We start from the raw sequence: 26,314 nt of genomic DNA on the forward strand, positions 1-26,314 counted from the left end.
GGTAACTTGCACTGATATTCTTTTATATAGATAACATTTCCTTTTATGTTTCATGGAACAAAGAAAATCATATGGATATGGAATAGTGTAATGTTCAGTAAACGATGAGAGAGAAATTGAGTTATTGAGTGAATTATTCCTTTAAGAGAATGTCCACAAGATGAGTCTGAAATGCTGCACTGCATGCAGAGCTCTTCTCTGCTTGTATCTGTTACCAAACCTCTGCCCCTTTCATGCCAGCATGTAACCAGAGAAGGCTGAGTTGGGTCTCTTCCAGAGAGAGATAGAGAGAGATGCGGGCATGGCCTCTCTAACCAGAATGATTAAGCCGCAGTTCTGCCCTTCTTTAGAATGGTCGTGGCTCTGACAGGTTTGACTTGTCAGACAGCTGGCAAAGTGGAGGTTGGTTGCACAGCCAGTGCTGGGAAAGTGAGACTGTATGTCTACCTCTAATCCATGTGTTTACAAAACATCAGAATGTATCACTGCTTATAATTCTCCTTCTTTAATGGCAGTAATACAGCACTTATCTTTGGTTCAACCTGGTCTCATAGGAAATACGTACCTCTGCACACTTTTTTGCAGCGCCACAAATATGTACCACTTGGTACGTATTGCTTCAGTTTTGAAACCCAAATGTCCACTGGGGTCGCTAAAGAGAAGGACTGTATGTGACATTGTGATCGACAGCATGTACTAGTATCTTGAAACAGTGACAGTCAGAGGTACGTACTAGTATATCCCATTATCCTTGAAAACTGTGTTATTTTAGTGATAAATGTTAAGTGGTACGTGTTTTACTGAATCATGTTTGCTGTAATGGTAAATGTAACGTTTTGGTTTCTACTGCTAATCTGGGTTTGCCAGATGCTGATTCAATTTGTTAAGAGGATGGTGGTGTAATTTGGGTATAGATGTATAAAAAACAGCCTTTCAACATCAAAAACAACACACCAATCCTCTCTTAAACCTCTCTCAATGCAGTTTAGAACCTTTTTAATTACAACCTACCAGCTCAATTATTATTCATACCACTTTATTCATTTTTGTCATCTTTCAGAGGGCACAAGTGTGTTGGATTTTTTTCAAAAATAAAAAGATTAAATAAACAAATTAAGTCAAACTAATTGAGTCTGATTCACTGATTCCCACACTGATAATAGTGCATGAACGCAAACGTGTTATGAGTCTGCCATTTAAAATATCACTGGGTAAATTTAAATAGGTAATTGACACTTCTACGGTGTAATTATTGCAAATATGTCGTGACGCCTAAACAAAAGGCAACTAATCTGAATGTCTTTGCATTTTACAGGCTTTATACAAACCTGTTTTTGTCTTGCAAAATGTATCTTTATATCAGGATCATAATGCAAGACATAAATAGGTTGCTCATTTTTTTTTCTAAATAAATATTTGTATTTTGTATATAGTTATTACATTTGCTTGATTGAAGATTGATATAAGTAATATTTGACTTTTTTTTTCTCTGCCTGTTTTAAAAACACCTAAAAGAAAAGAAAATTACTGTTCCCATTCACACCACCCATTTTAATGAATTTCCATAAAGAAACGGTGTGAGAAACAGCAGAGGCTTAATGATCATATTTTGGTCAAACTCACAAGGCTCTACCAAAATCCATGATGCAGATCCAAATAAAATTTTAAAGGAATCAAATTCACTGTTAAAGAGAATTCCTTTCTCTCACCACATTATCACCAAGTGGAGTAAAACTAGACCAGATTTTAAATCTGTCAAAATCAGACAGTCAACACATTTAGGTTAAGTTACAAATTGGATTACAGACCAAAAGGGATTTACACATCTAGGCTCAGATTCAGTTCAAATTTCATTATGTTATGCTATAATTTCTTTGTTCTATGTTCCATCATATGAGATCACATTTTCTGTATCCCCTTTTAATATTAAAGAGTTAGATCACACAAAAAAAGAAAAGTCTGCCATAATTTACTCACCCTCTTGTTGTTCAAATCCCCTAAAACTTTCTTCTTTGGAACACCATTCACTTTCATAAAAAAATAAATCTATACCAGGAAAGTGAATGGTGACTGAGGCTAGCATTCATCATGTGTTCCATGAAATAAAGTAAGTCACAGGGGTTTGGAACAACAAGAGGGTGAGTAAATTATGTAAGAGTTTTCATTTTTGGGTGAGCTATCCATTTAAAATAGAAACTGTGCATCAATATCTTGCCTTTTAATCAGTGGCATATACTCCTTTTTTGTAACACAGCACTTTTGCTACAAATGGTAGTAGGCAGCTGGTGAATTGATGCTAGTGCATCAATCCAAGGCCATTTCTTTCATTGTAATTAGACTGCAGTAGCATCTCCTTGGAGCTAGAGAGAGCTACTGCAACAGAATACATATGCTTCTTGCTAAAGGTTGGACTTACTCTAAAGAGAATTATTACTAATAAATTACAGGCAAATGTACTTCACTGTAGTGTCCGAAGAAAGGTGTGGGCCATTACTGAAATTAGCCTCATAATCATCAGCCATAAAATCCATACTTATACTGATATAGACCATGTGTTAGATAAATATAGGTCACAGTATTCGGCTATTCACAGACAGGGAATAGGTCTGTCTACACAAACCCTCTGTGAATCTCAGAAGTGACATTGTAACATTGGCATTTAATATGACCATACATATAATAACATGCAATTATAATGATAACATGATCATTATTATGAAAACCATGACAGTGATGATGGAAGGTATAATACTATAATAATTGTTTCATTTTTAAATAATTGAAATAACATTATTTGCTTTGCATCATACAAATGTTAACAAACATATTATAAGAGTGTTTATTTTTTTGTAGCTCCAGTTCTTTCCCAGTTCAGTCTGCTGTACTCAGCTCAGTCTAGAGTTCTCAGGAAAACCAAAGCTTACAAACTCAGACCGCAGTCAGTCTAAATTAGAGTGTCTGTTTCAGACTCCACCCATCAACCAACTGAACATACTGCCCTGCTTGCCTTCGCTTTCTTATTTCCTCCTCCCTGACAAACGTTCAATGTACAAATGTACAATGTACAAATGTTTCAAATCATTTGTGTACATACCATGACCTAAAATGGATAACCTTATTGATTGTGTATGTATGTATGTACTGTATGTAATATATAATGTATTTTTTTATTGCTTTGGCAATTTAAAGCTTATTACCATGCCAATACAGCAATGAGGCTTCTAGAATAATTGAAAGGTAAAATTCAATATTCTTAACTGGCATGTCAAACTGTACATTTGTATTTTCAAAGCCTTTGTAGCATATAGCCGTCAAGAAAATGTCCTGGTCCAATTTTACTCCACCATGAAAAGAAACAAGATGTTTTTATTTCATTGTTATATATATATATATATATATATATATATATATATATATATATATATATATATATATATATATATATATATATATATATATTATTTTTATAATTTTTATTTGTTTTACACACTTTTAGGACCAATAACATTTTGTGACATTACTTTAAAGACGGTTACACATATTTACCTACTGATTCTCCTTTCTGTTACGCACACACAATATTTAAATTGTGAGATATTCTTAATGAGAATCGTAATTGAAAGCAAAGGGATTATTGAAAGTAATTCTAATGTCCTAAGTCCAGATGCATTACAGATGTGTTAATGAGAATTGGGGGGTAAAATAGTGCCCTGAATATAATATCACAATGCAAAAAATCTTAAAAGTCCTAAATGTAGAAGTTGTCTTTATGTAATATGTATTTTTTTCTATTATTATTATTATTATTATTGATTTGGCGTTAAATATGACCAGGACATTTTCTCATCAGGTTCCTTGAGGATCGACTGCTTACAATGTAGTGCAAAAATAAGTATTAAGTAAAACTAAACAGAAAGCAAATGGAGTAAAGAAGTAGTTGTAAACAATAAAATAGAATAATGGTGAAAAGGATAGCTAAGAAATTAAACATTTTACATTTTTAACTAAATGGATAAATTGTATTAAATAAGATTAAATAATTAAAATAACCTACAAAGGATAAATTAAAGTACACAAAAACGACTAAGTACGACTATAATAAGTAGGGGGATAAAACGACATATATTTATAGTAATGAGTATATAGTGACTTCCCTATGGCCTTCCCTCTCTACAGCAATGGGGAGTGAAGGTTGGTTCTTGGAAGAGCCACAGCCAGCGGAGTCAGTCACATTCTTGGCTGGGATTCAATGACTGAGCCAGACACACACAAACACTGAGTGAGCGAGACGAGAGAGAAAGAGAGAGATAGAGCGAGAGAGAAGCTGTGCTCACTGACTCAGTCATACTGAACTGCAGAAGCAGAGGAGCGGATGCGACGCGCCGTGTCCGGCTGCACCGATCTCTACTCTCACAGGAAAATACGGATTTAAAAGTGTGTGGATTGTGTATTTCACTGCTGAATTTGAAGTGGGGAAGGTTCGGCTCCTCCGTGGGATACTTTTGTTGTTACTTGCGCGCTTGTGTTTCTGTTAGACTACAGTTTTCTGTCCGCGTCTGTCTGTGGATATGGACAGAAGAGTGCGCGCTGCAGGGAAAGAAGGCACGCCGGTGGAAACATTTGTCTGATTTAGGAAATCGGGTGGGAACTATATAGAATTGATGGAGGTTTGATGAAGCCAATTGCGCCTTACTGTGCTTATTTTCAGAGACTTGGAATTAGAGACGTAGAACGAGGACCCTTGAGTTGTTTTCCTAACCAGACTCTCGGTTTTACTTCTAAAACGCTGTGTATAACATGGAAACGCTAACACGACAGAGTTTCCAGCCTCACCCGGGACTGCAACAAACTCTCAAACAGTTTCACCTGAGCTCCATGAACTCTCTTGGAGGACCGGCCGCTTTTTCGGCCAGATGGCAACACGATCTGCTCTTCAAGAAGGACGGGAAGGACGTCCCGGAGCCCGTGCTGCACCTCCCGCCCATGCAGCCTCCTCCGGTAATGCCGGGGCCGCTTTTCATCCCGTCCGACCGCTCCACCGAGAGGTGCGAGACGGTCCTGGAGGGCGAGACCATCTCGTGCTTCGTAGTCGGCGGCGAGAAGCGCCTGTGCCTGCCACAGATCCTCAACACGGTGCTGCGGGACTTCTCGCTCCAGCAGATCAACTCGGTGTGCGATGACCTGCACATCTACTGCTCCCGATGCACCGCCGACCAGCTGGATATATTGAAAGTGATGGGCATCCTGCCGTTCTCTGCGCCGTCCTGCGGACTCATCACCAAGACGGACGCGGAGCGCCTGTGCAACGCGCTCATCTACGGTGGAACGTATCCGCCGCACTGCAAGAAGGAGATCTACGGTGGCTCTATAGAACTCGAGCTCACCGAGAAGAGCTTCAAGATCTACCACGAGTGCTTTGGGAAGTGTAAGGGGCTGTTCGTTCCGGAGCTCTACACAAGTCCCAACGCGCCCTGCATCCAGTGCATTGACTGCAGACTCATGTACCCAACCCATAAATTCGTGGTGCATAGTCACAAATCGCTGGAGAACAGGACTTGCCATTGGGGCTTTGACTCGGCCAACTGGAGGGCATATGTTCTTCTGAGTCCGGATTACACGGGGAAAGAGGAGAAAGTGCGTCTGGGGCAGCTCCTGGATGACATTAAGGAGAAATTTGACTTCGCCAATAAATATAAGCGGAAAGCATCAAGAGTAAGCCAGTTTGATACATTTTACTGCTTTATACTCTAAATGATGGTGAATTGGTTTAGTTTTAATAGGTGAAATTTTGTTGTAGTGTATCCAAGAACTGTCAACCTTGTGAAAAGGCCAAGATTTTCCATATTCTTTAATGGCACAAATGTAAGACTCATCAGTAAGTAATGGCTTGACAGACTTTCAGTAGCCTATACTTATTCTAGGGACAGCCCCTATGGAGCAAATTGAAGATAGGTGTCCTCAGAAGAGTGCTTGGACTAGGGCCAAGAGTGGCAGTGCTTTGGTGACCCAATCTTCAGACTCGAGACTATTATGGTATTGGTTTCCCATCCAAATGTTACAACCTGATATCCGGGCATGAGAAATGGATTCTGTGGGTGGATATAGAGATAGAATATCCTATCTAGAATTGGCCTAAATTTAATAGCATGAAATATTTAACTTCAGCAGACCAACATCAAATCACAGAGGATTTGTTGCTGGATCTGGGGTTTCACATAATACATTTAATTGACCAGCCTTCCATAGGTGTCGTGACCTCTGTCCCATTGGCCTTTACTGTAGATAGAGCTGACTGTATAAACAAACAACCATTCAGGGCCATTAAAAGAGTGGCTAAGGGCTTGGGCAGTATTCAAGTCTAGTGCTTGTTCCTTATCATTTTGTTCCCCCATTTGTCTCTCCCTAGCCAGCATGACATCCACATGTCACATGGCAACAATGTCATGTTATGGTAATTCTGAAATGGGTTGTTTAGTTATCAGGTACTTGAAGTGGATGTGTTTTTAATGTTTTGATCAGGCCATTGAGGGTTTAATAACTTGGCAGTTGATTTGAACCATTAGAGCTTCAGGGGAGGGAAACAAGTTCTCCAAACTGCACTCCAAGTTATCATTGTGTTTGCTTATAGTTTGCCATTTATATATGCATAAAAAAGCAAAGGTATAATGCAATAAAATCAGCGAATGATAACGTATTATAATGTTATACTGTAATATTTATTCTTACACTGTTGCAGCAGACAGGGTCCTGTTTGTGAGGTAGAGAATTAGAGGAAAGTTTTTTTTTGTAGTGTGACTCCCCCTGCAACACATACACACTAACAAACACTCAATGAATTGCAAGCCTGGTCATTTGCATGAACTGTTCCCCTTGAATGGAGCTGATGATGCAGGGATTGGAGTATTGTGGTGGAAACGGAATATGAACCAACAAAGAGGTGCATTCACCAACATCTCCTCCCTCCCATCTCTCTCTCTGATCAGCATTTCTCCACCCCCCACTCGCCCACCCGCGCACACATACAGTCACTCCTTCACCCAGTTACTTTCCCTGTATGGATAGAGCTAGAGAATGTGAAACGAGGCCGTTTCTGAAACAGGGAGAGTGTGTTTACACACATTGATGTGTGTCATAAGTGCTTGCAGACTTGAACAGGCTGTGCAGTGAATGGTGTTTCCTCATTAACATCGAGCTGTTTCCCTCAGACTCAAGTGAGACCAAAATGTCCCGGAGCTCTCTGCATTATCACATTATCAGACCCCCCACTGCAGGCTTTTATCCATCTCAAGAGCTTTCCTGTCTCTCAGGACACACAAGAGGGAACACTTGAAAACCGTCTAGATACATAGAGAGGAAGTGGAATATATCTGTTGATCTATCTAGAAAGGGAGAGCGGGAGAGATTTGGTATTTTTACACATGCCCGAATGCCTGGTCACTCCTTTGCCAGGAAGAGTCGGGATTTGATTTTGATGACTTCTCGCAAAAGTGTAACAACAGAATTTAATTTTCCAGTCAGATATTAGTATATAAAGATGCAGGCTTACTGAAGTGGTAGACATATCAATTTTGTATTTGTATACTTTGTTTCTGTTTGAGTGTGTGGTCTATTCTGAAGCTCTGGTCCAAACTGCAATCAAAACACAAAATTGACTGATTTTGAATACTCTATTGGCAACTTGACACACTACACAAATTGCAAAAGACTCAGGAGAATCACAATTGAGTCTAATAGCATTTCATATTAGCATGTTGCTAAGCTAACTATGTGATACTGTAATAAGTTTGAAAAAAATATATTGGAAAAAGTTTTACCTTTTTTAAAATTGGTTAGAATTATTTTTTCTAGACCTTTAAGTATTGAATGAAATGTACTGTAAGTATAGCCATTGCTTCTCTCAACTCGTCCGACATTTTGGGAGACATTTCCGCTGACTTTGCCACAATGCCAGAATTTCAATTGTGATAAATTCTAGTCTGAATTTGGAATAAAGGAAGTCATACTTGTTTGGAACAATGAGGGGGAGTAAATAATCTTAAATGATGGCAGAATTAATTTTTTTGGATGAACCCTCCCTTTTAAATTCTGTCTCTGTAGGAAGCTCACCAGGTTTTAAAATGTAGATTATGTCTGTGTGTGTGATTGTGACAGAGCTGTTGTGTTTTTTCCTTTTTTGCTGAGTTATTTACAGAGCTTACTGAGACGTTCCTTATCTGTGAAAAGTTGTCTAGCAGTCTCTCTCTTTTTCTCTCTCTCAGTTTCTTGCTTTCTCAGTCTCTGGTTGGGGTGAAGGAACTTCCTCTTTCTTTGCTGCTTGCTCAGAGAAGGTCACAGACTGTAGTTACTCAACCTCTCTCGACATATATGTGTATATGTGTTTGTGAGTGTGTGCGTGTATGTCTGGTGCTTACAGTCTGCAGCCGGAAGACGCAACAAGACAGGATGTTCTGTGCTTCTGTGTCCAGCACACACACACACACGTTCATGATGCCGCAATGTTAATTAAGAGTATAATGTTCCAAGCCATTATGGTCTGTCAAGTTGTCATGGGTCCAAACGTGCTGTCTTTTAACAGTACAGTAACGATTAGTGTTATGCTTGTTTGTTGAGACGAATCCTGTTATTGCTCCAAATCTCGTTCAGAGGGTTCAGATGAGTTTGTGTGTCTGACCATTTGGCAAACAAGGTTAGAATTTACTGAAATGTAGAATACAGGTTCAAAGTGTAAGCCTAGGTGTGGACTTCATGAGCAATCGTGATTATTTTACATGAGAACAAAGTCTGGATCTGTTTGTCAGAAATGTATGGATGAATTAAGCACAAAAATAGCTACTAGGCTATATGACTTGACACTAAAAAGGCATTGTAAGCTTACAATAAGTGTTGTTGGTGACTAAAAGGCTTTTAAATAAATTGAAAGAGGTGACTATTGGGCTTTAAAAAATTTATAAAAAGTATACTTGTAATTATTGAACTTCTTGGAATGTTGGTTTATATTGAATTTTATTGTATTTTTTTCTTAATTGAAAATCCTAGCATATTGTCTTGATGCCTTCTTGGGGCAAATTTATAGAATAAAAAAGAAGGTTCAAAATATATAAAAAATTGTTTTACCATTATCTTTAATCTTTTTTTGTGGTAAATGTTTTTAACATTGATCATTTTACTCAACAAAATAATAGGCATTTCCATGCACTTTTCGGATCCATAAGCAACAGCAAGCTCGTATCACGACCATTTCCCACATAGTCATCTGTTTGATTTGCCCCTCCGAGTTTCCTGTTAAATGTGGAGGTGTTTTATCAGGTGTTATTTAAAGAGTTTTAGCAGACGCCGTGTTCTTGCCGCCAGTGCAGGAAAACCACAGCTCTGTGACGGGAAGGGAGAGTTGCGACAGAGTTGCCACATTCCAGGACCGCCACTCCCAAAGCGTAGTGAGAACTGACTGATTATGCAAACAAGAGTATGAATGAGCATGAATGAAGCGTGCCCTCTTTCTCTTGCATTCTCTGCGCATCTGCCTCCGATGCACTTAGACTCCTGCTCTGGATAAAAACTCTACCCCTGTCAATGTCTTGTCTCCTCCACAATCAAGTGTTGTTTTTATCTTTCTACATTTAATTCCCCCCAGGTGCTGGAAGTGGGTAGTGATGTTCTCTAATCATCCAGTCATTAAGGCAGGATTTAACGACTCACAGCCTTTGAAGACATTTTCTTACTTAATTGTTTGCTCTTTGGCATCAAAGCTATCATTTAATCTAAATCACAGCCTTTGATAAACACCTCGCGTGTTCAGTTCCCCCCCCCCCAAGCGCCTCTGAGAATTCTGGTGCAGAACTGAGAGGGTGCAAGAGCTTTGGGAAAGGAAGCTAGTTCCCTGAGGGGATATTAGGTATGTCCCATCTCATTTGCCTGGCATATCGCTCTTAAGCCCCACACACACATACCGGACAGCTCAGCTGCAGCTGGTCACTGGTATGCATATCAATGGCTGAAGCATGTAGAGTTGCATTTGCGCATTTCTCGGCCTCCCCTTCAGAATTCAAGGGGCTGCACGGGCAGTTCTGCAGCTGCTGACGATGTAAACCAGAAGATCCTGACAGAGAACCGAGCTGAACTGCTGTTTTAAGACTGTACGCATCAAATTCGTCATAAGTATGTTCCAGAACATGGTCTCGTAAGGTCAAAGACCTGCACGGCACAGAAACTTCAATGTTGCCAGTCGGTTACTGATATGAACAGGCTTTTGTTTGCATATCCGCAAGGGTCATTTTTTATTGTTGCCCAAAAGCGCCAGACAAGAAACCCGAACAGATTTACTCAATATGAAACTTGCTGGAAAAAAACAGTAATCCGTTTCTTTCATAACAAAGCTCATTCTTCCCACTGACCCTGAAATAAAGTCCCCTCGCATGTAGTTCTAGGTGGTTATTAAATTTGATGTAATTTTTTTTAAAGTGAGCAGCTGTTGTACCGAGTTTTCTTCAGGTGCTAATTAAGATTTTTCAAATAGTCCGTCACTGACAAGCCCGATCTGATGGATCATAGCTGTGATTACCTAGGCACAGAGAGAGAATATGTGGCTTTGTTTTAGAGATAAGAAGAGATCAACCCGAAACAATTCAAGACTTGAATTGCTTTTGTGGCTCTAATAGAATGCAAATGCAAGTCAATTCATTTAGATTTTTTGTATGCTAGCAGTCAATTCATGTGTGAAGATTCACACTTGGCTTATTTGTCACATTGACGCTAATTTGATCAGTTTTTCACCTCTCGAGCTGAATTTCAAATAATTAGTTTTTTAGCATTTTTTCACCATTATTTAACAACCTCAGCAGGGAGTGTGACTTTCCCTATCTTCAACCAAATGACTTTTAATACTTGTCGGCCTTGGTAAACAATAAGATATACTGATCAAACTATCATCGACAGTGACACATATTTTAGTTGACATCAAATTAGATATGCCATCTACTCTCTCACGAGAACTTGGTAAATATGTAGATTTTCTGATTAATCTTGATCTTCCATTGAACTATCATGAAACTGGTTCTTAATATCCAAAGATCGATCTTTTACTTTTACTCAGTGTTGGTTGTGTGGATTATTAAATTCATTAAATTAATAGCAATTGAACTGCAAAATTTTGGAACTGTTGTTCATTTTTAAATTCATGTTTTCACAGTGTAACAAGTTTCCCTGTATAATTTACAACATTAGCTGAGATAAAATTTAGGTCGACATGTTCTTTTTAGTTTGCTTTTAATTAAATATGCTCTATATTCTCATTAGGGCTGGGTATAATTATCGATTTTTCTGATTATATACAATCTTAATTTGAACAATCCCATTATTGATTCTTAAAATACCAATATCTATCTTTAACTTTTAATTTAAAGTTTACTTAAATTTTGGTTGTGCTGATTATTACATTTGTTAATAACCAATTGAACTGCATTGTTTGGGCACTGTTTTTATTTATTTTTTTATTTAGTATTTTCGTAAAATACACAGAAGGTTGCCTAGAGAATATCTTTCATAATGTAAGCAAAATGAACGTTAGAACTGCAATATACCCAAGTGAAACAGAATCTAATCAAATTGGAATGAAATCAGAAACAAATTGAGGGCTTGTGAATCTAAATCGAATTAAATCAGGAAATCGGTATCGATACACAGCCCTAACTCTCACCAAGGTCTTCGAAAACTCGTTAAGTCAAGTGAGCCAACCCCAGCCTTGCAGTGCCTTCGCAATTGTCGAGATTCTTAGCAACTGATGAAATGCATTTTCGATTTCAAAATCTCCAAGGTTTCTCAGCTCATTGAGTTATACGGCAAAAGCAAATGAGATTGTACATTTCTGCTAATTATTCCCTCTTGAGTAATTATCCTTCGTCATGACTTGGCTGTGTTGTGACATTATATTACCGTGTCAAGCACTCACACACAGTTTAGCCTTCTAGCTTGTTCACCCCTCCCCCTCAGCTTGCAGTAACTGAAATCTCATTAATGTCAGATGGAAATAAACACAGATAAAAGGGAGAGAGGTTCATCAAGGGGCTTCCTTTCTTTTAAGACTCCTTTCACCCAACCCCTGCTCATCAGTCAACCCAGTCTACATTTGTGTGTGTGTGTTTGTACTGGCTGACCACTGGGAAGGCATTCATATACCTGAGTGATAGAGGCGACGGGGGAGGTGAGGAAGATGGGATGGTGGGTGGCAGACAGAAGAGTGTGGGACGGACGAGGGAGTTTTTTTTTTTCTATGTCTGGCACAAAAGGGAGGAGGGGTGGGAAAATACGTAGATGCATGTCAGAGGGGTATGAGTGTTTCTGTGGTAACTATGATCGTCTATGTGAGACTGCTTAAATGTGACAAGGTGTGTGAGGTAAATTTTTTATTTGGTGAAAACAAGGGCCAGATATTGTAAACATTACATTTTAAGTAGACTGTCAGGATCGGTTCACATGTCTTGGGCACACCAGAATGACAAGTCTAATGAATGATTGAATGAATTAAGAAAAGGAGGTACTTAATCCAACATTCTGTCTGATATCTTATTTTTGCAACATGTGCACTTTGCTTTAAATAAATAAAACATTTACTTCATTCATTCCTTCTTTTGCATTCATTCATTCATGGCACTGTAGATATGTATTATTAATGGCAGTTATGCAAAGGCAAAGAGAAACACTGTTTACTGGATCAGTTCATTTTTTTTAAATGTATCACGCATATACTGTACCTCTGTGATCTGTGCAACTGCATCACCTTCTGTTCTATCCTTTGTCTGTAACATCAACATATAGATCATAAAGCTTTTCCCAAATTTAATCCTTCAATTTGGTGTTTAATTTGATACACAAACCAGCCCATCTGGCACCAACAATCATGTCATAGTCCATATCACAGAGATCACATTTTTCTCCATTCTGATGGTTGATGTGAACATTAAATGAAGCTCCTGACCCACATCTGTACGATTTTATGCACTGCACTGCTGCGACACAATTGTCTGATTAAGTAATCGCATGATTGTTGGTGCCAGATGGGCTGGTTTGAGTATTTCTGTAACTGTCTCTAGAATTTACTCAGAATGGTGCCAAAAACAAAAACACATCCAGTGAGCGGCAGTTAGATGGAAATGCCTAGTTAATGAGAGAGGTCAACAGAGAATGGCCAGACTGGTTAGAACTGACAAAGTCTACAGTATATTTAGAGAGATTGTTTTAATGTTGTGGCTTATCGGTGTAGATTCACTTTTTGTAATTAATTCCTAACAACTGTACACTTTCCCCTATCTTTAGTTGTTTGCGAATATAAAAAGCTGTTTTCTCATATCTGTGAGTAAATATGAGAGTAAATCTGTGGTGTGGTTCCATGTTTGTGGAGTTCATCATTGGAGTGTCCCAATTAGGATCCCTCACCCCCTCCACTTTTTGCTTTCACTCTTTTTTAATAAGCTACACTGGCATTTCAATGTATCACAGTCACACACAAAAGGAAATAGGGCCAGGACCATACATATACAACCTCACAGAATGCATCCTATATTAAATTTCTAAAAGAAATTTGTGGCACAGTTCTTTTGGTTCACACTGTGGTTGACTGCTGAGGCAAAATATCCGTGCGTGCATTGGATTTTCTGCTGTGTCAGCCAAACCCTATTGTCTTTGTGTGATGGAGTGAGTCAACCTTTAGCTGGCAGTGTGTGTGTGTGTGTGTGTGTGTGTATTTAAGAAAAGTCTTACACATGACCCTTCTCATCAAACCACTCTCTATTCAGACTGACTGACCAATCAGGGGCCACCGTTCAGCTCTCACCGGACAGATGGCTGTCTGACAGAAGCAGCGTGAAAGTCGCACACATACACTCACATAAGCAGAGAGAGTGACACTTCCTCAAACTTAATGACGATGACAAAAATCTGTTCTTTTTTGGAGTCACTCTGCCACTATAGCAGCTTTCTATCTGCATGCAATAGCTTGGGGAACGTTTTTAACGGACAATCGACAATATGTATAGTACTAATATGTATATACAACCTAGAACATAAATATAGCAAGATACATAGCATAATACCCTACCATATCTGGGGAATTTCCCTAAAAATGTCTAGAAAGGTGCTTAAATGTCATCAAAAAACATGTACTGAATGATTAAGTTTGAACGCTCATATTTTAACGCTTCGGCCATACTGTAATTGTTTACAGGCATGTAAAGCTTTGTACTCAGACACTTAAAGAAAGAAATAGGCACACAAATGACTAAACATCCTTCCTCACCCCATTCTAAATGAAGCCCTCGTCTGGGCCCATGGCATTAGGTTTGTGATGCACCATAATTTGGTTTGGTTAGTCAGACTTATTTAACTGCAGTTCTTTGAAGCATACAATGCACAGAGGGATTCTGCTTTGTAATGTGTAATTTAACATTGAAATTAGTAGACAGACATACTATTACAGTACATGACTGGATAAAAATGTAATTCAAATCCTCTCGTTATGTTTGCTGCGAGTGGACTTGCTGGACAGCATGAAACTAGCTGCTGTCTGGGCTCTTGGCATCATCTATTGAGGAGAGAGAAGCAGATGATGGGTTTACTATCATGGCTGCTGTACTGATGTCATTGCCAGACAGGCAGCAGGGTATGGATGCTATGAATCGTACTTTTTAGTGTGAATGTGCATAAAGGGGGTGAATACATTTACTCACTCATAATAGCTCCATCTGTCTGTCACCCACCCAAATGGTTCATTGTTGAATCAGAATGTACACGCACACACACACACACACACACACACACACACACACACACACACACACACACACACATATATATATATATATATATATATATATATACTGTATATATACTGTATATATACATCTATCAGCCACAACATTAAAACCAACTGCCTAATATTGTATAGGTCCCCCTCGTGCCACCAAAACAGCACCAACCCACATCTCAGAATAGCATTCTGAGATGATATTCTTCTCGCAACAATTGTACAGAGCAGTTATCTGAGTTACCGTAGTACTTTGTCAGTTCGAACCAGTCTGGCCATTCTCTATTGACCTATCTCTTTAACAAGGCATTTCCATCTAACTGCCGCTCACTGGATGTGTTTTTGTTTTGGCACCATTCAGAGTAAATTCTAGAGACTGTTCAGCAGTTACTGAAATACTCAAACCAGCCCATCTGGCACAAACAATCAGGCCACAGTCCAAATCACTGAGATCCCATTTTCCCCCATTCTGATGGTTGACAACGTTGAACATTAACTGAAGCTCATGACCTGTATCTGCATGATTTTATGCACTGCTGCCACATGATTGGCTGATTAGATAATTGCATGGATGATTGTTGGTGTCAGGCAGGCTAGTTTGAGTATTTCTGTTACTGCTGATCTCCTGGGATTTTCGCGCACAACGGTCACTAGAATTTATAGTCTTTATACTATACTACATATACTATGTCTTTATAAATCGCAAACTATCTTTACTGCTGTCATTACATGCCACTAATAGACAGTTTTTCATTCTATGACCATTCTATGTCTGCTCCATTAAAACCTGGATCATATCTGCCTGCACATGTCATTTCATCTGTAATTACTGGATTCAGATTTCACGATGCATCACAATATATTGTACATTTAAGGTAGAGAATCGCAATCGAATCTCAATCGAATGAATGTCACGAATCGTCATACCCCTACAGGCAACAGGCAACAGAACTGGGGCAGAGGCCGGGTGTGCACTTCTGTGTGTGTGGATGTTAGTCAGTCTAACTACACAAAGGCCTGTGCTCAAACCTTGTCTAAATGAACAACCGTCTGAAACACAGCATGGCTCTGTCATTGATGTGTCCTGAATGTTTGCATTTCATTGGGAGGCAAATCAGAGGGTCTTTTTGTCTGCCGTTTGTGCATGTGCAAGTGTGTGTTAGTGTCTTGCAAGAGTGTTGAATATTAAAGAATGGTAGGTTGAAGACCCAATGTCAAGGGACACTCCTGTGCACGAGAGGGGTTTTGTGTTTGGGGTGATGGAGAGCACGCCAAGGTCCCATCTCCCATTCCTGGGGTTTGACTGGGCTCCTTTTGTCCTTCAAATGTCTGAAAAAGGATCAGATGAAGTTTAGTAATGGGACTTGAAGAAAAAGCCCATGCCTAAGTCTATTGTCATGGTTGTGGTCTTCACAAGCCCCTTTGCCCTGGGTTTTCTTCAACAATCTCAAGTTTATATCCTCAAGTGATGCTAGCATAGCAAACGGTTTGACACTTTATGATGTAGCATGTCAGACAGAAAGAGAAACTCAACACATGAACCCAGTAGAGATGTCTATGAAAAAAAGATTCATCTGGAAGCATTGCATTGTTTTAAAATTATATTGGTGTATAAACATCTTAAAAAAAGCCAATGGACACATTCTAAATTGTAATGTTGCAAAAACATTTACTGAATATGGTTTGCTGAATATCATTCTAATCTACAAATATTCTGATTCATAAAATGTTTAAAAAACATTCAAAGAATAAATTCAGATACATTCTTAATCGTAAATGTTTCAAAATATTAATTTTAATATCCTTATAAGATTCTTATACATTCTGAATAGTAAATGTTGCAAAAACATACATTCACATACATTCTTAATAGTAAATGTTTCATAGACATTCACCGAATATCGTTCTAAAATTTACATATAATCTGAATCGGAAATGCTGTGAAAACGTTGGCTGAATATCATTGTAACATTCATGTACATTCAGAATTATAAATGTTGTAAGAACATTTACCGAATGACATTCTTACATCAGTCAGGAAACGTTTTAGAGCAAACACTCTAAAATTACATTGTTCAAACATCTCTAACATTAGTGGAGTATTCATTGTACTTATGCTAATGTTTGCAAACCCTTAGAGAGAGTTTCACAGAGGTCTAGTCTTTTTTATTCTTTACTTTCTGTTAAATCTGACCCTTTTTCCAGTTGTGTTTTTTCTGATGTAATATCAACATTTCTCATTTAAAATAATCATGCTCTTACCTATTATACCAGACACGACTATATAATCATCTAATCATTTCCTAGTTTGCTGTTGCTAAAGATGGCTGCCAGTTGAACCCCCTATGGCTATAGTGGAAAGGCCATGCTAGGCATGACACGGAGAGCTTGTCATTTTGTTCTTTGATTAAGGGATGCGGTGTATCAGTTCCAGCCTTTAGCCTGCAGGCTATTTTGGTTTTGCTGAACAGATAACAAAAGAATGTCTGTCTCTGTTCAACAATACCCCTCCTCTGCTCTTTCTCTTGCTGTTAGCCTTTGCTGTCAAATGCTAACAATAGTGCACAAGTCGCTGGCCGTCAGAGTGAATAATGTTGTGATTTTTGAATCATAATTTGTTCAGTTGCATTGTGAAACAAATGTTTGAGTGGTTATTTAGGCGAATGGTTAACCTATCGTTCTGACTGAATATCACATAGTCCTTTAATGTTCAGGAGGATGTAAGAGTTTCGAATTCGCAAACTTTGTGAGAGAGGGCAAGTGTTTATTTACAATTTTTTATGAGATGTAGCCTATTTCTTTGTAGGTCAATGGTTATGCTAGCTATTTTATCTTTGGCAAATTGAACTGAAGTTACATGTCCTAATTGTATTAATACAGATGGGTACATTTCTAAATGGCTGATTGGTGAGAACATTGTCTCTGGTTTGGAACTTTGTCAGTTAACCTCACAGGTCTGGTCAATTTATTTGATTCAGTTTGAAGGGAAAGTTCACCCAAAAATGAAAATACGGTCATCATTTACACACCCTCATTTTTTTCCAAACCCATATAACTTTTTTCCATGGAACGCAAAAGAATATGTTAGGTAGAATGTTAGCCTCACTCACAATTCACTTTCATGGCATCTTTTTTTCTCCCATACAATGAAATTGATTGGTTATACTCTTTTTGTGCTAAAGAACTTGAGGATGAGTAAATAATGAGGAATTTTCATTTTTGGGTGAACTATCCCTTTAATTTGACAAGATTTTGCTCACATGCCTTTAAGAAAGGAATTATTTATATTTGACTCCTATCTTGGCCATCATGGAGTTGTTAGAGCTCTAAACCAATCAGAAGAAGTTCGGGAAGGCTGTGAGGTTTGGGGGAGGAAGGAGTGTGTGTATGTTCTCAGTTTACTCCAGGTGAATTAAAGTGTTGGAAACAATGGCTTATAATACCATTAGCATCCAGGTTGGTGTGGTGCCTCAGGTTAGCGATCGTGGGTCATAGATCCCTCGCAATTAATACTATTCCAACCCGGTACCACTCCTCCAAATGAGCTAACAACGGACATGCTAAATAAAACAATGTGTGTGAAACCAGAGCTCTGTGTGTGTGTGTGTGTGCTCTTGAAGGGAGTAAGGTCTCAGGTTAAAGCTGTGCGGCTCCCCCTGTGCTCTGTGCAAACATGCAGACTTTCTACACCACCACTATAGTGGAATCCATTGATTTGCTGTCTGAAACCACTCCTCGCCTGCCCACACGTGTAATCTTGCACTGAAAAGGACTGTCACACACACTCACACGAGCTTGCACCGACAGAGACACAGAGAGAAAGTCGAACACAATCTCTCCCAGGTCTTTTTTTTCCTTGAGGAAATTGAAGATAATTGTACACTCTTAGTCTCCGACTAGCCCGCCCAGTTTTAAAGAGGCATCCTATATCTGACAATACATCTTTGTTTCCTTTCTATATGGCTGTTATGATGAAGTAGAACATCTGACACATATAGCACAGCAGCTGTTGTATCTAATTACAGGTTACTACTATTTACATTTGCACTGTGTAGACTTTTGTAAAAGTGGTCTGATATTTTGGCTCTCTCTTGCTCTCTTTACTTTAACCTACATCTCACTATTTGGCATATCAGTCTGTTTAATTATCTGTTTACCTTGACTTTTAACAATCTGTGCCTTCATTGGGTCAATGTTCTTACTGCTTTGTAGCTGATCATCAGCTAGTTCCTCTAAACTGAAGTTAAGACAATATACTAGGAATTTGTGCTTATATTTATTTTTTCCATGGAATGAACCTAGCAAACCCACTTGACCAAATATTAATGGGTTACACCTTAAAATGAAAATTCTAACATAATTTACTTAGTATTTCTTGGCATTTCAAACCTGAATGACGTTCATTCTTCAGTGGAACACAAGCCGAGAAAGTTTGAAGACTGTTGATGCTGCTTTTCCCATACAACAAACGTGAATGGTGACAAGGAGTCATTCCGCTTAGCATCTCCTTTTGTATTCCACGGAACAATGTGGAACAACATGAAGGTGAATAAATGACCATGACAGAATTTTCAGTTTTGGTTGAACTATGCCTCTAATGTAGCCTAGTTGAACAAAGAGCTGAAGTTTCAAGAACACAACGTTTTGTATGTTTCCACTTGTCTTTTTTTCCTTCTTTTAAATGTGTGTCCGCACTCTGTATGTTTGGAGAGACGACATATTCTTTATTTTGTCAGGGAACAACAGAATAAGCTGTGGAAAAGTTATTTCAAAAGATGGACCATGTGGCGGCTCAGTGACTGGAGTGTTATTCTGAAACACACTATAGCCTGTTATTGTGGGCAAGTACCTCCCCTCAGAATTTAAGGAAGGACAGATGTTGAGCTGTTATGTCTCCGAGTCTGAGGGGAGGTAAGAACACACACACATGCGCACTGTCAAAATGCCTTCACATACAAGGTCTAAGAAGATGGCATCAAATTCAGGAAGCCTAGTGTAACATCAGAATGTGCTTCCTGCAGTAATCAATAGATCTCAGGGCCATACACACACCCACACACACATAGACTTTAACAAGGGCGTGAGCGGATAAACTAATTGCCCTTGCACTTTAATCAGACTCTGAGAGAAACAACAAGTCTTGTGCAAAATCACATAATTGCTTCTTGAAGAATGGCTTTGTTATTTCACTCTAGTTTTGCTTTAAAAGCCATTTTGCAATCGCCAAAACCACTTACACTAAAACAGCACCCACATGCTGAGCCAAATATCAGTCAAACAATAGAAATATTACCAGTGCAACAACAATTATTCAATATATCTTCACTGGCTTGATTTAATTGATGGTCACATAAAGTGATTGTATATATATGCTCATACTTTTAATACACAAGCTCCGCTGTGTGTCAGACAGGTCTGTGTGAAATCGTTCAGGAGATCAATTGAGTCGTAGATCAATATGGCTCTTCACAGCTGAGGAGAGACAGCATGAAGCTGATGCTAATTGAGACAGAAGTGAATTGATAAGGCCAGGGCTGCATAATAAGCTCGCTTGAAGCTAACACAGGCTAATGTGTCCATTAGCGTCTAGGAAGAGATGGATGGAAGAATGAAAGGTGATATGGAAGGGGGAAGAAGATGGAGCAAGCAAGCAGGATGAGATAGGAGACACCATTTGCTATATCAAACAGTCTTGGACTGAAGAATTTAAATTAATTGTACAGCATAGAAAATTAAATCAGTGTCCAAGCCAACTTTTAAATTCGGCTTGTGTAGATAACAGTTTTTGATTTCTGCAAGTCAACAGGTTTTATTTCTCATGAGCTAAAGTGACACATCTCTGCCAAACAAGCTGGTCTTTAATGTAATCTTATAGTTCAGAAGAGATAGCATAAGGCTCTAGTCCCTCAACCATGTGATGTTTAAAGGAATGTTTCGGGTTTAAAACAAGTTAAGCTCTATCGCAAGCATACAGTATATGGCATAATGTTGACTACCACATAAAATAATTTTGACATGCAAAGCTCATATATTTTGTTAAAGCAGTTTGATTAAGATTATTTTTAGACAAGTCAAAATTATTTGTTCCAGATTCAATGCAAGTTTAGCACAATTTAAAGCATTTGTGGCATAATGTTGATTACCACAAAAACAATTTATATAATTTTCATCCCTTGCAATATTTGGATACAATAATGCACTTTGTGGTAATCAACATTGTCACAAATGCTGTCAATTGTGCTTAACTTGCAGGAATGTTCCTTTTTTCTTGTATTGAACATTCATTTAAGTTCATACGGTGAGTTGGCTACTTAATATGGCAACAAAAGAGTGAATCTATTAAGGATTTTGAATCACTAACAATATTGGAATTAACATTTAACAAGTGAGAGAAAGTCTGAGAGCGAGAAGGAAAGAAGAGAGTATTTAAGCTAGCATGTTCTATTCTTCAGTGTGTAGTTTTTGGCAGCAATGACAAAAGAACACACACTCTGCGTCCCCTGTGCAGGGACCCTATTCCAGCTCTGTTTACTTATCAGATGAAATTGGACCCTTCTCTTTTCTGCTTCTCAAACTGTCTCCTGAGGAGGCCCAGATCTCTCCTCTTCCTGGGTGTAGTCACTATTGCTGGGCCTTAGCCAGTTCTTCCACTTCCTGGGGCTCTCCATTTACCTAAGGTCTTTTAAGTTTGTCGGAACTGCTCTAGATGAACTACACAGTGACCTGAAACGGTGATCTTGAATGTTGTATTCACCTCAGCCTACTTTCACTCACATTCAAGATGACGGTTTTTACAGCAATGTGAAGTTTTGAATGGTCCAACATTTGGCTGCACCTAGACAAAGTACCAAACCAAGCTGACATAGTTGGAGTCTCAAAGGCAATTTACCCTCCGCACGGTTACATGCGGTCTTATAATCAAGCTGCATCGTCTGTCCAAGAATAAATGAGATAACGCATAATCAAATTTGAAGGATGGATGACAACCGAGAGAGTACCATAATACATAATACACGCCACCACCTGTCTTTCAGAGGACATGCTCAACGGCAAGGCCAATTGCCACTGATTCGAGCTACAATCAAATTATTTAGGTATTAAGTATGTGTAACAGTTAAAAGACAGGCAAGGAGGAGGTGGGAACTGGGTGAACAGTCAACATAAAGGTTTAATGATATAAATGAACTGAAAACAACATAAAACATAAGACAAACACAGACACTTATGCAACGTGGCTGTGTGTGTCTCTCTCGAACTGGAGCTTCCGGCTCGTCTTTATCCCCCTCCCGGCTGATTAGCCCGAATCAGGGCCAAGCGTGTGTCCTCACGGCCCGGCCCCACCCTCTAACTTCGCAAAATAAACGTATTATTTTAGTCGGACTTAAACATTAGTATTACATTTTCAAAAGACAAATTATTGGACTGAAAAATAAATGCAATGTGCATATACATGGACTGACAGTGATTTGCAGCAACCAAATGACCAGAAATTATTTATTTTCAGTGGGTGTTGCAGATTTAAGTCAACATCAAGACTAGTCTTATATGCAAAAAAAAAAAAAACAACTGACTTAACTTGACTTGGACTTCAAATTTGAGACCAATTGATTGCTCTTTGAGGTTTATACAGCTTCCCTGTAGGTTATAGAAAATAATTATATAATACTAGCCTACTAGCATCCAATAGTACAACCACTTGGCAACTTTCAGCAATTTAATCACTGTTTGAGTTAACAGACTTTTAATCTTTTACAGCAGTCTACTTTGTTGGTCTACCTTTTAAAAGTCCTGAATTATCTTCTGAGTTTGCGACCCCAAGGCAAAGCAAAACCACAGAATAAGTACTGTTATGTTAAATGTTATAAACTTTCATCCCTCACTTTCTCTTTGCTTCATTCTCATTCCGGATAGATCTCTCCTGTCCCCGTTCACAAGTCCCCATCCCCCTCTCCCCTCTTTCATGCCTGTAACAGTAAGCCTTGTGATTGTGCCCCAGAGCGAAGGCTCTCCCCAAGCTGAACTCATTTGGAACTGAATGTTGGCGGCTTTGAGGGAAACAACCAGCATGTTCTAGTTGACCTGCTGAGCATTCAACTGAGGCCAACACTGCACAAACACACACAGACACACAGATGTCAGCACAACTCCTAACAAACACACTCAAATCAAAGCTTCTTTGTATTCTTCTCTTCCAAAGACAAGGGCTGCCAAACAACAACAGCAGCAGCACCAACAAGCACAGCAATTTGCCATCCTCGCAACAACAGCAGCAGCACCAACAAGCACAGCAACTCGCCAGTTAAAGCCATGTGGTTGTGTTTTCTTTTTTCATTTGTCAAAAAAGCCTGACGAAAAGAACAGAAAAAACCCTATGAAAGGTGTTCAATTTCAAGTTGACACTTGTGTCAATAAGCTATCCTCTCAACCAAAGGTGAGTGGTCTTGAGAAATCATTGTGTGAAAACTGACAAACGATAGCGACCAAACCCTGCTGTGTACTGGCTCTTTGTGCATGATTTACAGCTCCGAGAGCCGATGTATTTACTGAGCATGATCACAGTCATCCACTTCTGCTTGTATTTAATGGCGACCGAGTTCAGGATTTGTTTGGCGAGTAAATTGTGCAGCTGAACTTTGAAACCTGAGTTGGGGCCCTGATGCAGAGACTGGGTGATTGGGCTGAGCAGAGCATGCACGCTGATAAATGTTTATTTTGTTTTCGATAACATATCAGACAACCTCTTCAGCTTCTGTTGAGTGGAACTGGCTTGACTTCCTGTCACTCCCCCTCTCGTTAAACTCCTCTGGCGTCTGTGATAGAAACAATCTATCAGAGTCAAACTACCAGTTGATCGGAGTCAAAGACCTCATAGATTGGGTCTGTCTGTAAGTTACAGAGCAGCAGTTTTATGGCTGAGCAACTCAGGGTTTTGAACCTTGAAGAAAAAAAAAATGGCTTGGTCTCACAGCCTGGTAAGACTGGACTGTTGGCTGGTTTTGGAGGGGTTTGGGTACTCTTTTCAGCTGGTCATGCTGGTAGACCAACTGGCAACCAATAAACCAGCTGAGCACCAGATTTACCAAGCTACGAGATTAGTCAAGTTAGGAGACCAACATAGCTAAGACCACCTACCATCTTAGGCTGTTTAAAGCTGTTTTGGTTTTCAGCATGGAAATTAGATCAGCAAACCAGCTTAAGTTGCTTAAACCTGTTTTTCAACCTGTTTTTTTTTTTTTTTTTAGCTTTAATTGGCTATATATATAGATGTAAACAAAAACATAGTTAATGAATGACGCATAGTGTTATACACTGAAGGCAAAGTACTACCAAACCATCTTAGGCTGGTTGGTTGACCAGAAAACCAGCTTTGGTTGGTTAAAACAGTTTTTATTTAAGGGATGTTGGATTGAATCTTAGCTTTGATTGCCTGTTTATGTAGATGTAAATACTAACTTGGTTTATGAATGGAACATAGTGGAATTTGCTGAAGGGAAAGTACCAGGTTTGTGCCAGTTTGTGTGTGCACAGCAGTCTTTGGCGGCCTACGGAAACCATTTCCTCCTGAGTGTCTTGGGAGTGGTATTTCCTTTGTGAGTTCAAATATCAGGAAAAGATGCATTTATGTGAGTGTGTGTGTAATATGCCTGCCCATGCATGCCTGGATGTCATTGAAGAGGTATAAATCCAAATACCTTCATGAAGGGAGAGTTAATATGGTTGCTAAGCAAATCTGCACTTCCTGTGCTAAATAGGAGCTAGACTGACTGCTTCCTGGCTGGTGGGCTGGAATAGCATGCTCACACACACACACACACACACACACACACACACACACACACAGAGTTGTTGCACTGCTGCAGACATGGGTGCTTTGCTTAAGCAGAGAATAATTGCATTACTGAGGGGGGTTGCCCGACTCATTGTTTTCCTTTCCACAACCATGCTTTGCAGACAGGAAATGAGTGCTTTCCCAATGAAATGGTCACAATAGTCATATGACACTGGGTCATCTATTAATTAATGTCTTTCCTGTAAAATTGTTTATTCTTTTTTTTATATTTCAAGATAAAATGCGGGCAAGGGATAATAATTGGGTACCAGGATGATAAAAACAAAAGTATCATCACTGGTTTTGGTATTGACTACTGAAATTGTAGTATTGTGAGTTGCAATTCTAATTTGGACCCATTGACCATTCACCTTCAACCTTTCTTGTTGAGACACTACTCTCCGATAAGTAGCTAGTGCTAAAAATGACACCAGCCATTACAGCATGTGGTTTCATAAGCATGTGTAACCCTGTAAGGCAACACGACAGTTGTGCCGTGCAGACATGTAAGCCTCATGTGTGTAATGGTCTCTCACCCTCAAGACGGCTAGCCGGTCATTCCGTGAAAGCCAATACCGATGGCATGGGTCAACTGTCCATCATGCGGGAGTGAGATTTCATAGTGTCCAGGTTCTTTAATTACAGAAGTGAGGCAGTGGACCCAGGTCAAAGATCAGTGTAGCTGTACTACGCAGCATGGTATTAGCATGTTATCAGGAGATCTGAGCTAGCTGACTAAGTAACAAAAGTCACAAAGTTTTATTTTTTTTGTCTTGAGTGGAAATGTTGTTGATATGGAATTTCCTTTTTTATTTCCTTATGATATTTTTTTTCTTGATAAGATTTTATATGATTTACTCTATTACAGTAACAAGAAAGATATATAGTCATACACACACACACACACACACACACACACACACACATATATATATATACTGTATATAAGCAGTATATACTCTGTGAATGTGTACATATATATATATATATATATATATATATATATATATATATATATGGATATTTGGAAAACATTTGCTTGGTTGTCATGAAAATTGTCACAATGCAGAAAAAAAGAAAATCATAATGGTTTTAAAATAGGCTTGATTGAAAATTTCCAATATTTACTAATTCCAATATTTCAAAATCTTGATTTCATCTTGACGTCTTGACTTTCACTGTCTTATCTTATCATTGACTTCATATTTTCAGAGTAAGATACAAAAAGTGTTGCTCAGGCAAGTATTGTGCATATATTCTCAAAGGGTTTGAAGAGTGTGTCTCTTCAGATATTTTTAATTCAGGTGGTGTTTAAGAGTGAAAGTGTCATCAATTTAAAGTATGTGTGTGACTATGTGTAGTTGGGGTCTGTGAGCTGCATCTCTTTGCTTGCTGGTGTATGACCTGATTCAGCTAAGTGTGGCGAACTCTCTCTCTCTCTATTATGGATCAGACTGCATTACAGTGTGCCTGACAGGCTCTGCAGTGCCATGCAGAGTAGCTGTGCCTAATTTAGCTTAATGCTTTTACGCATGGTTGCATTTCCTCTTCCCCTTCCCATTGACTGGCCCGGGCAGGGTGGCCCCTCAGAGACCAGAGCCAGGACCTTTTAAAGTCTGATATAATCTGTGATATTTACGGGCAGATGAGGAGATATTACTTTCGATCTGAGTTTGAGTGAGAGATTGAGA

At 38.9% G+C, this 26,314-nt stretch overlaps 1 protein-coding gene across 1 annotated transcript in view; it reads left to right on the forward strand.

Annotated features, from left to right (window-relative positions):
* Window positions 1-4,295: 4,295 nt before the first annotated feature.
* Window positions 4,296-26,314, forward strand: part of LOC127630477 (ski oncogene-like) — an 80,503-nt gene continuing 58,484 nt past the window's right edge. The window contains exon 1 of the mRNA XM_052108027.1: window positions 4,296-5,712. Coding sequence (XP_051963987.1) covers window positions 4,798-5,712 — 915 coding nt within the window. The 5' untranslated portion in view covers window positions 4,296-4,797. The remainder of the gene's footprint in view (window positions 5,713-26,314) is intronic.

The sequence above is a fragment of the Xyrauchen texanus genome, chromosome 37 (assembly GCF_025860055.1).
Source record: "Xyrauchen texanus isolate HMW12.3.18 chromosome 37, RBS_HiC_50CHRs, whole genome shotgun sequence".
Lineage (NCBI taxonomy): Eukaryota > Metazoa > Chordata > Actinopteri > Cypriniformes > Catostomidae > Xyrauchen > Xyrauchen texanus.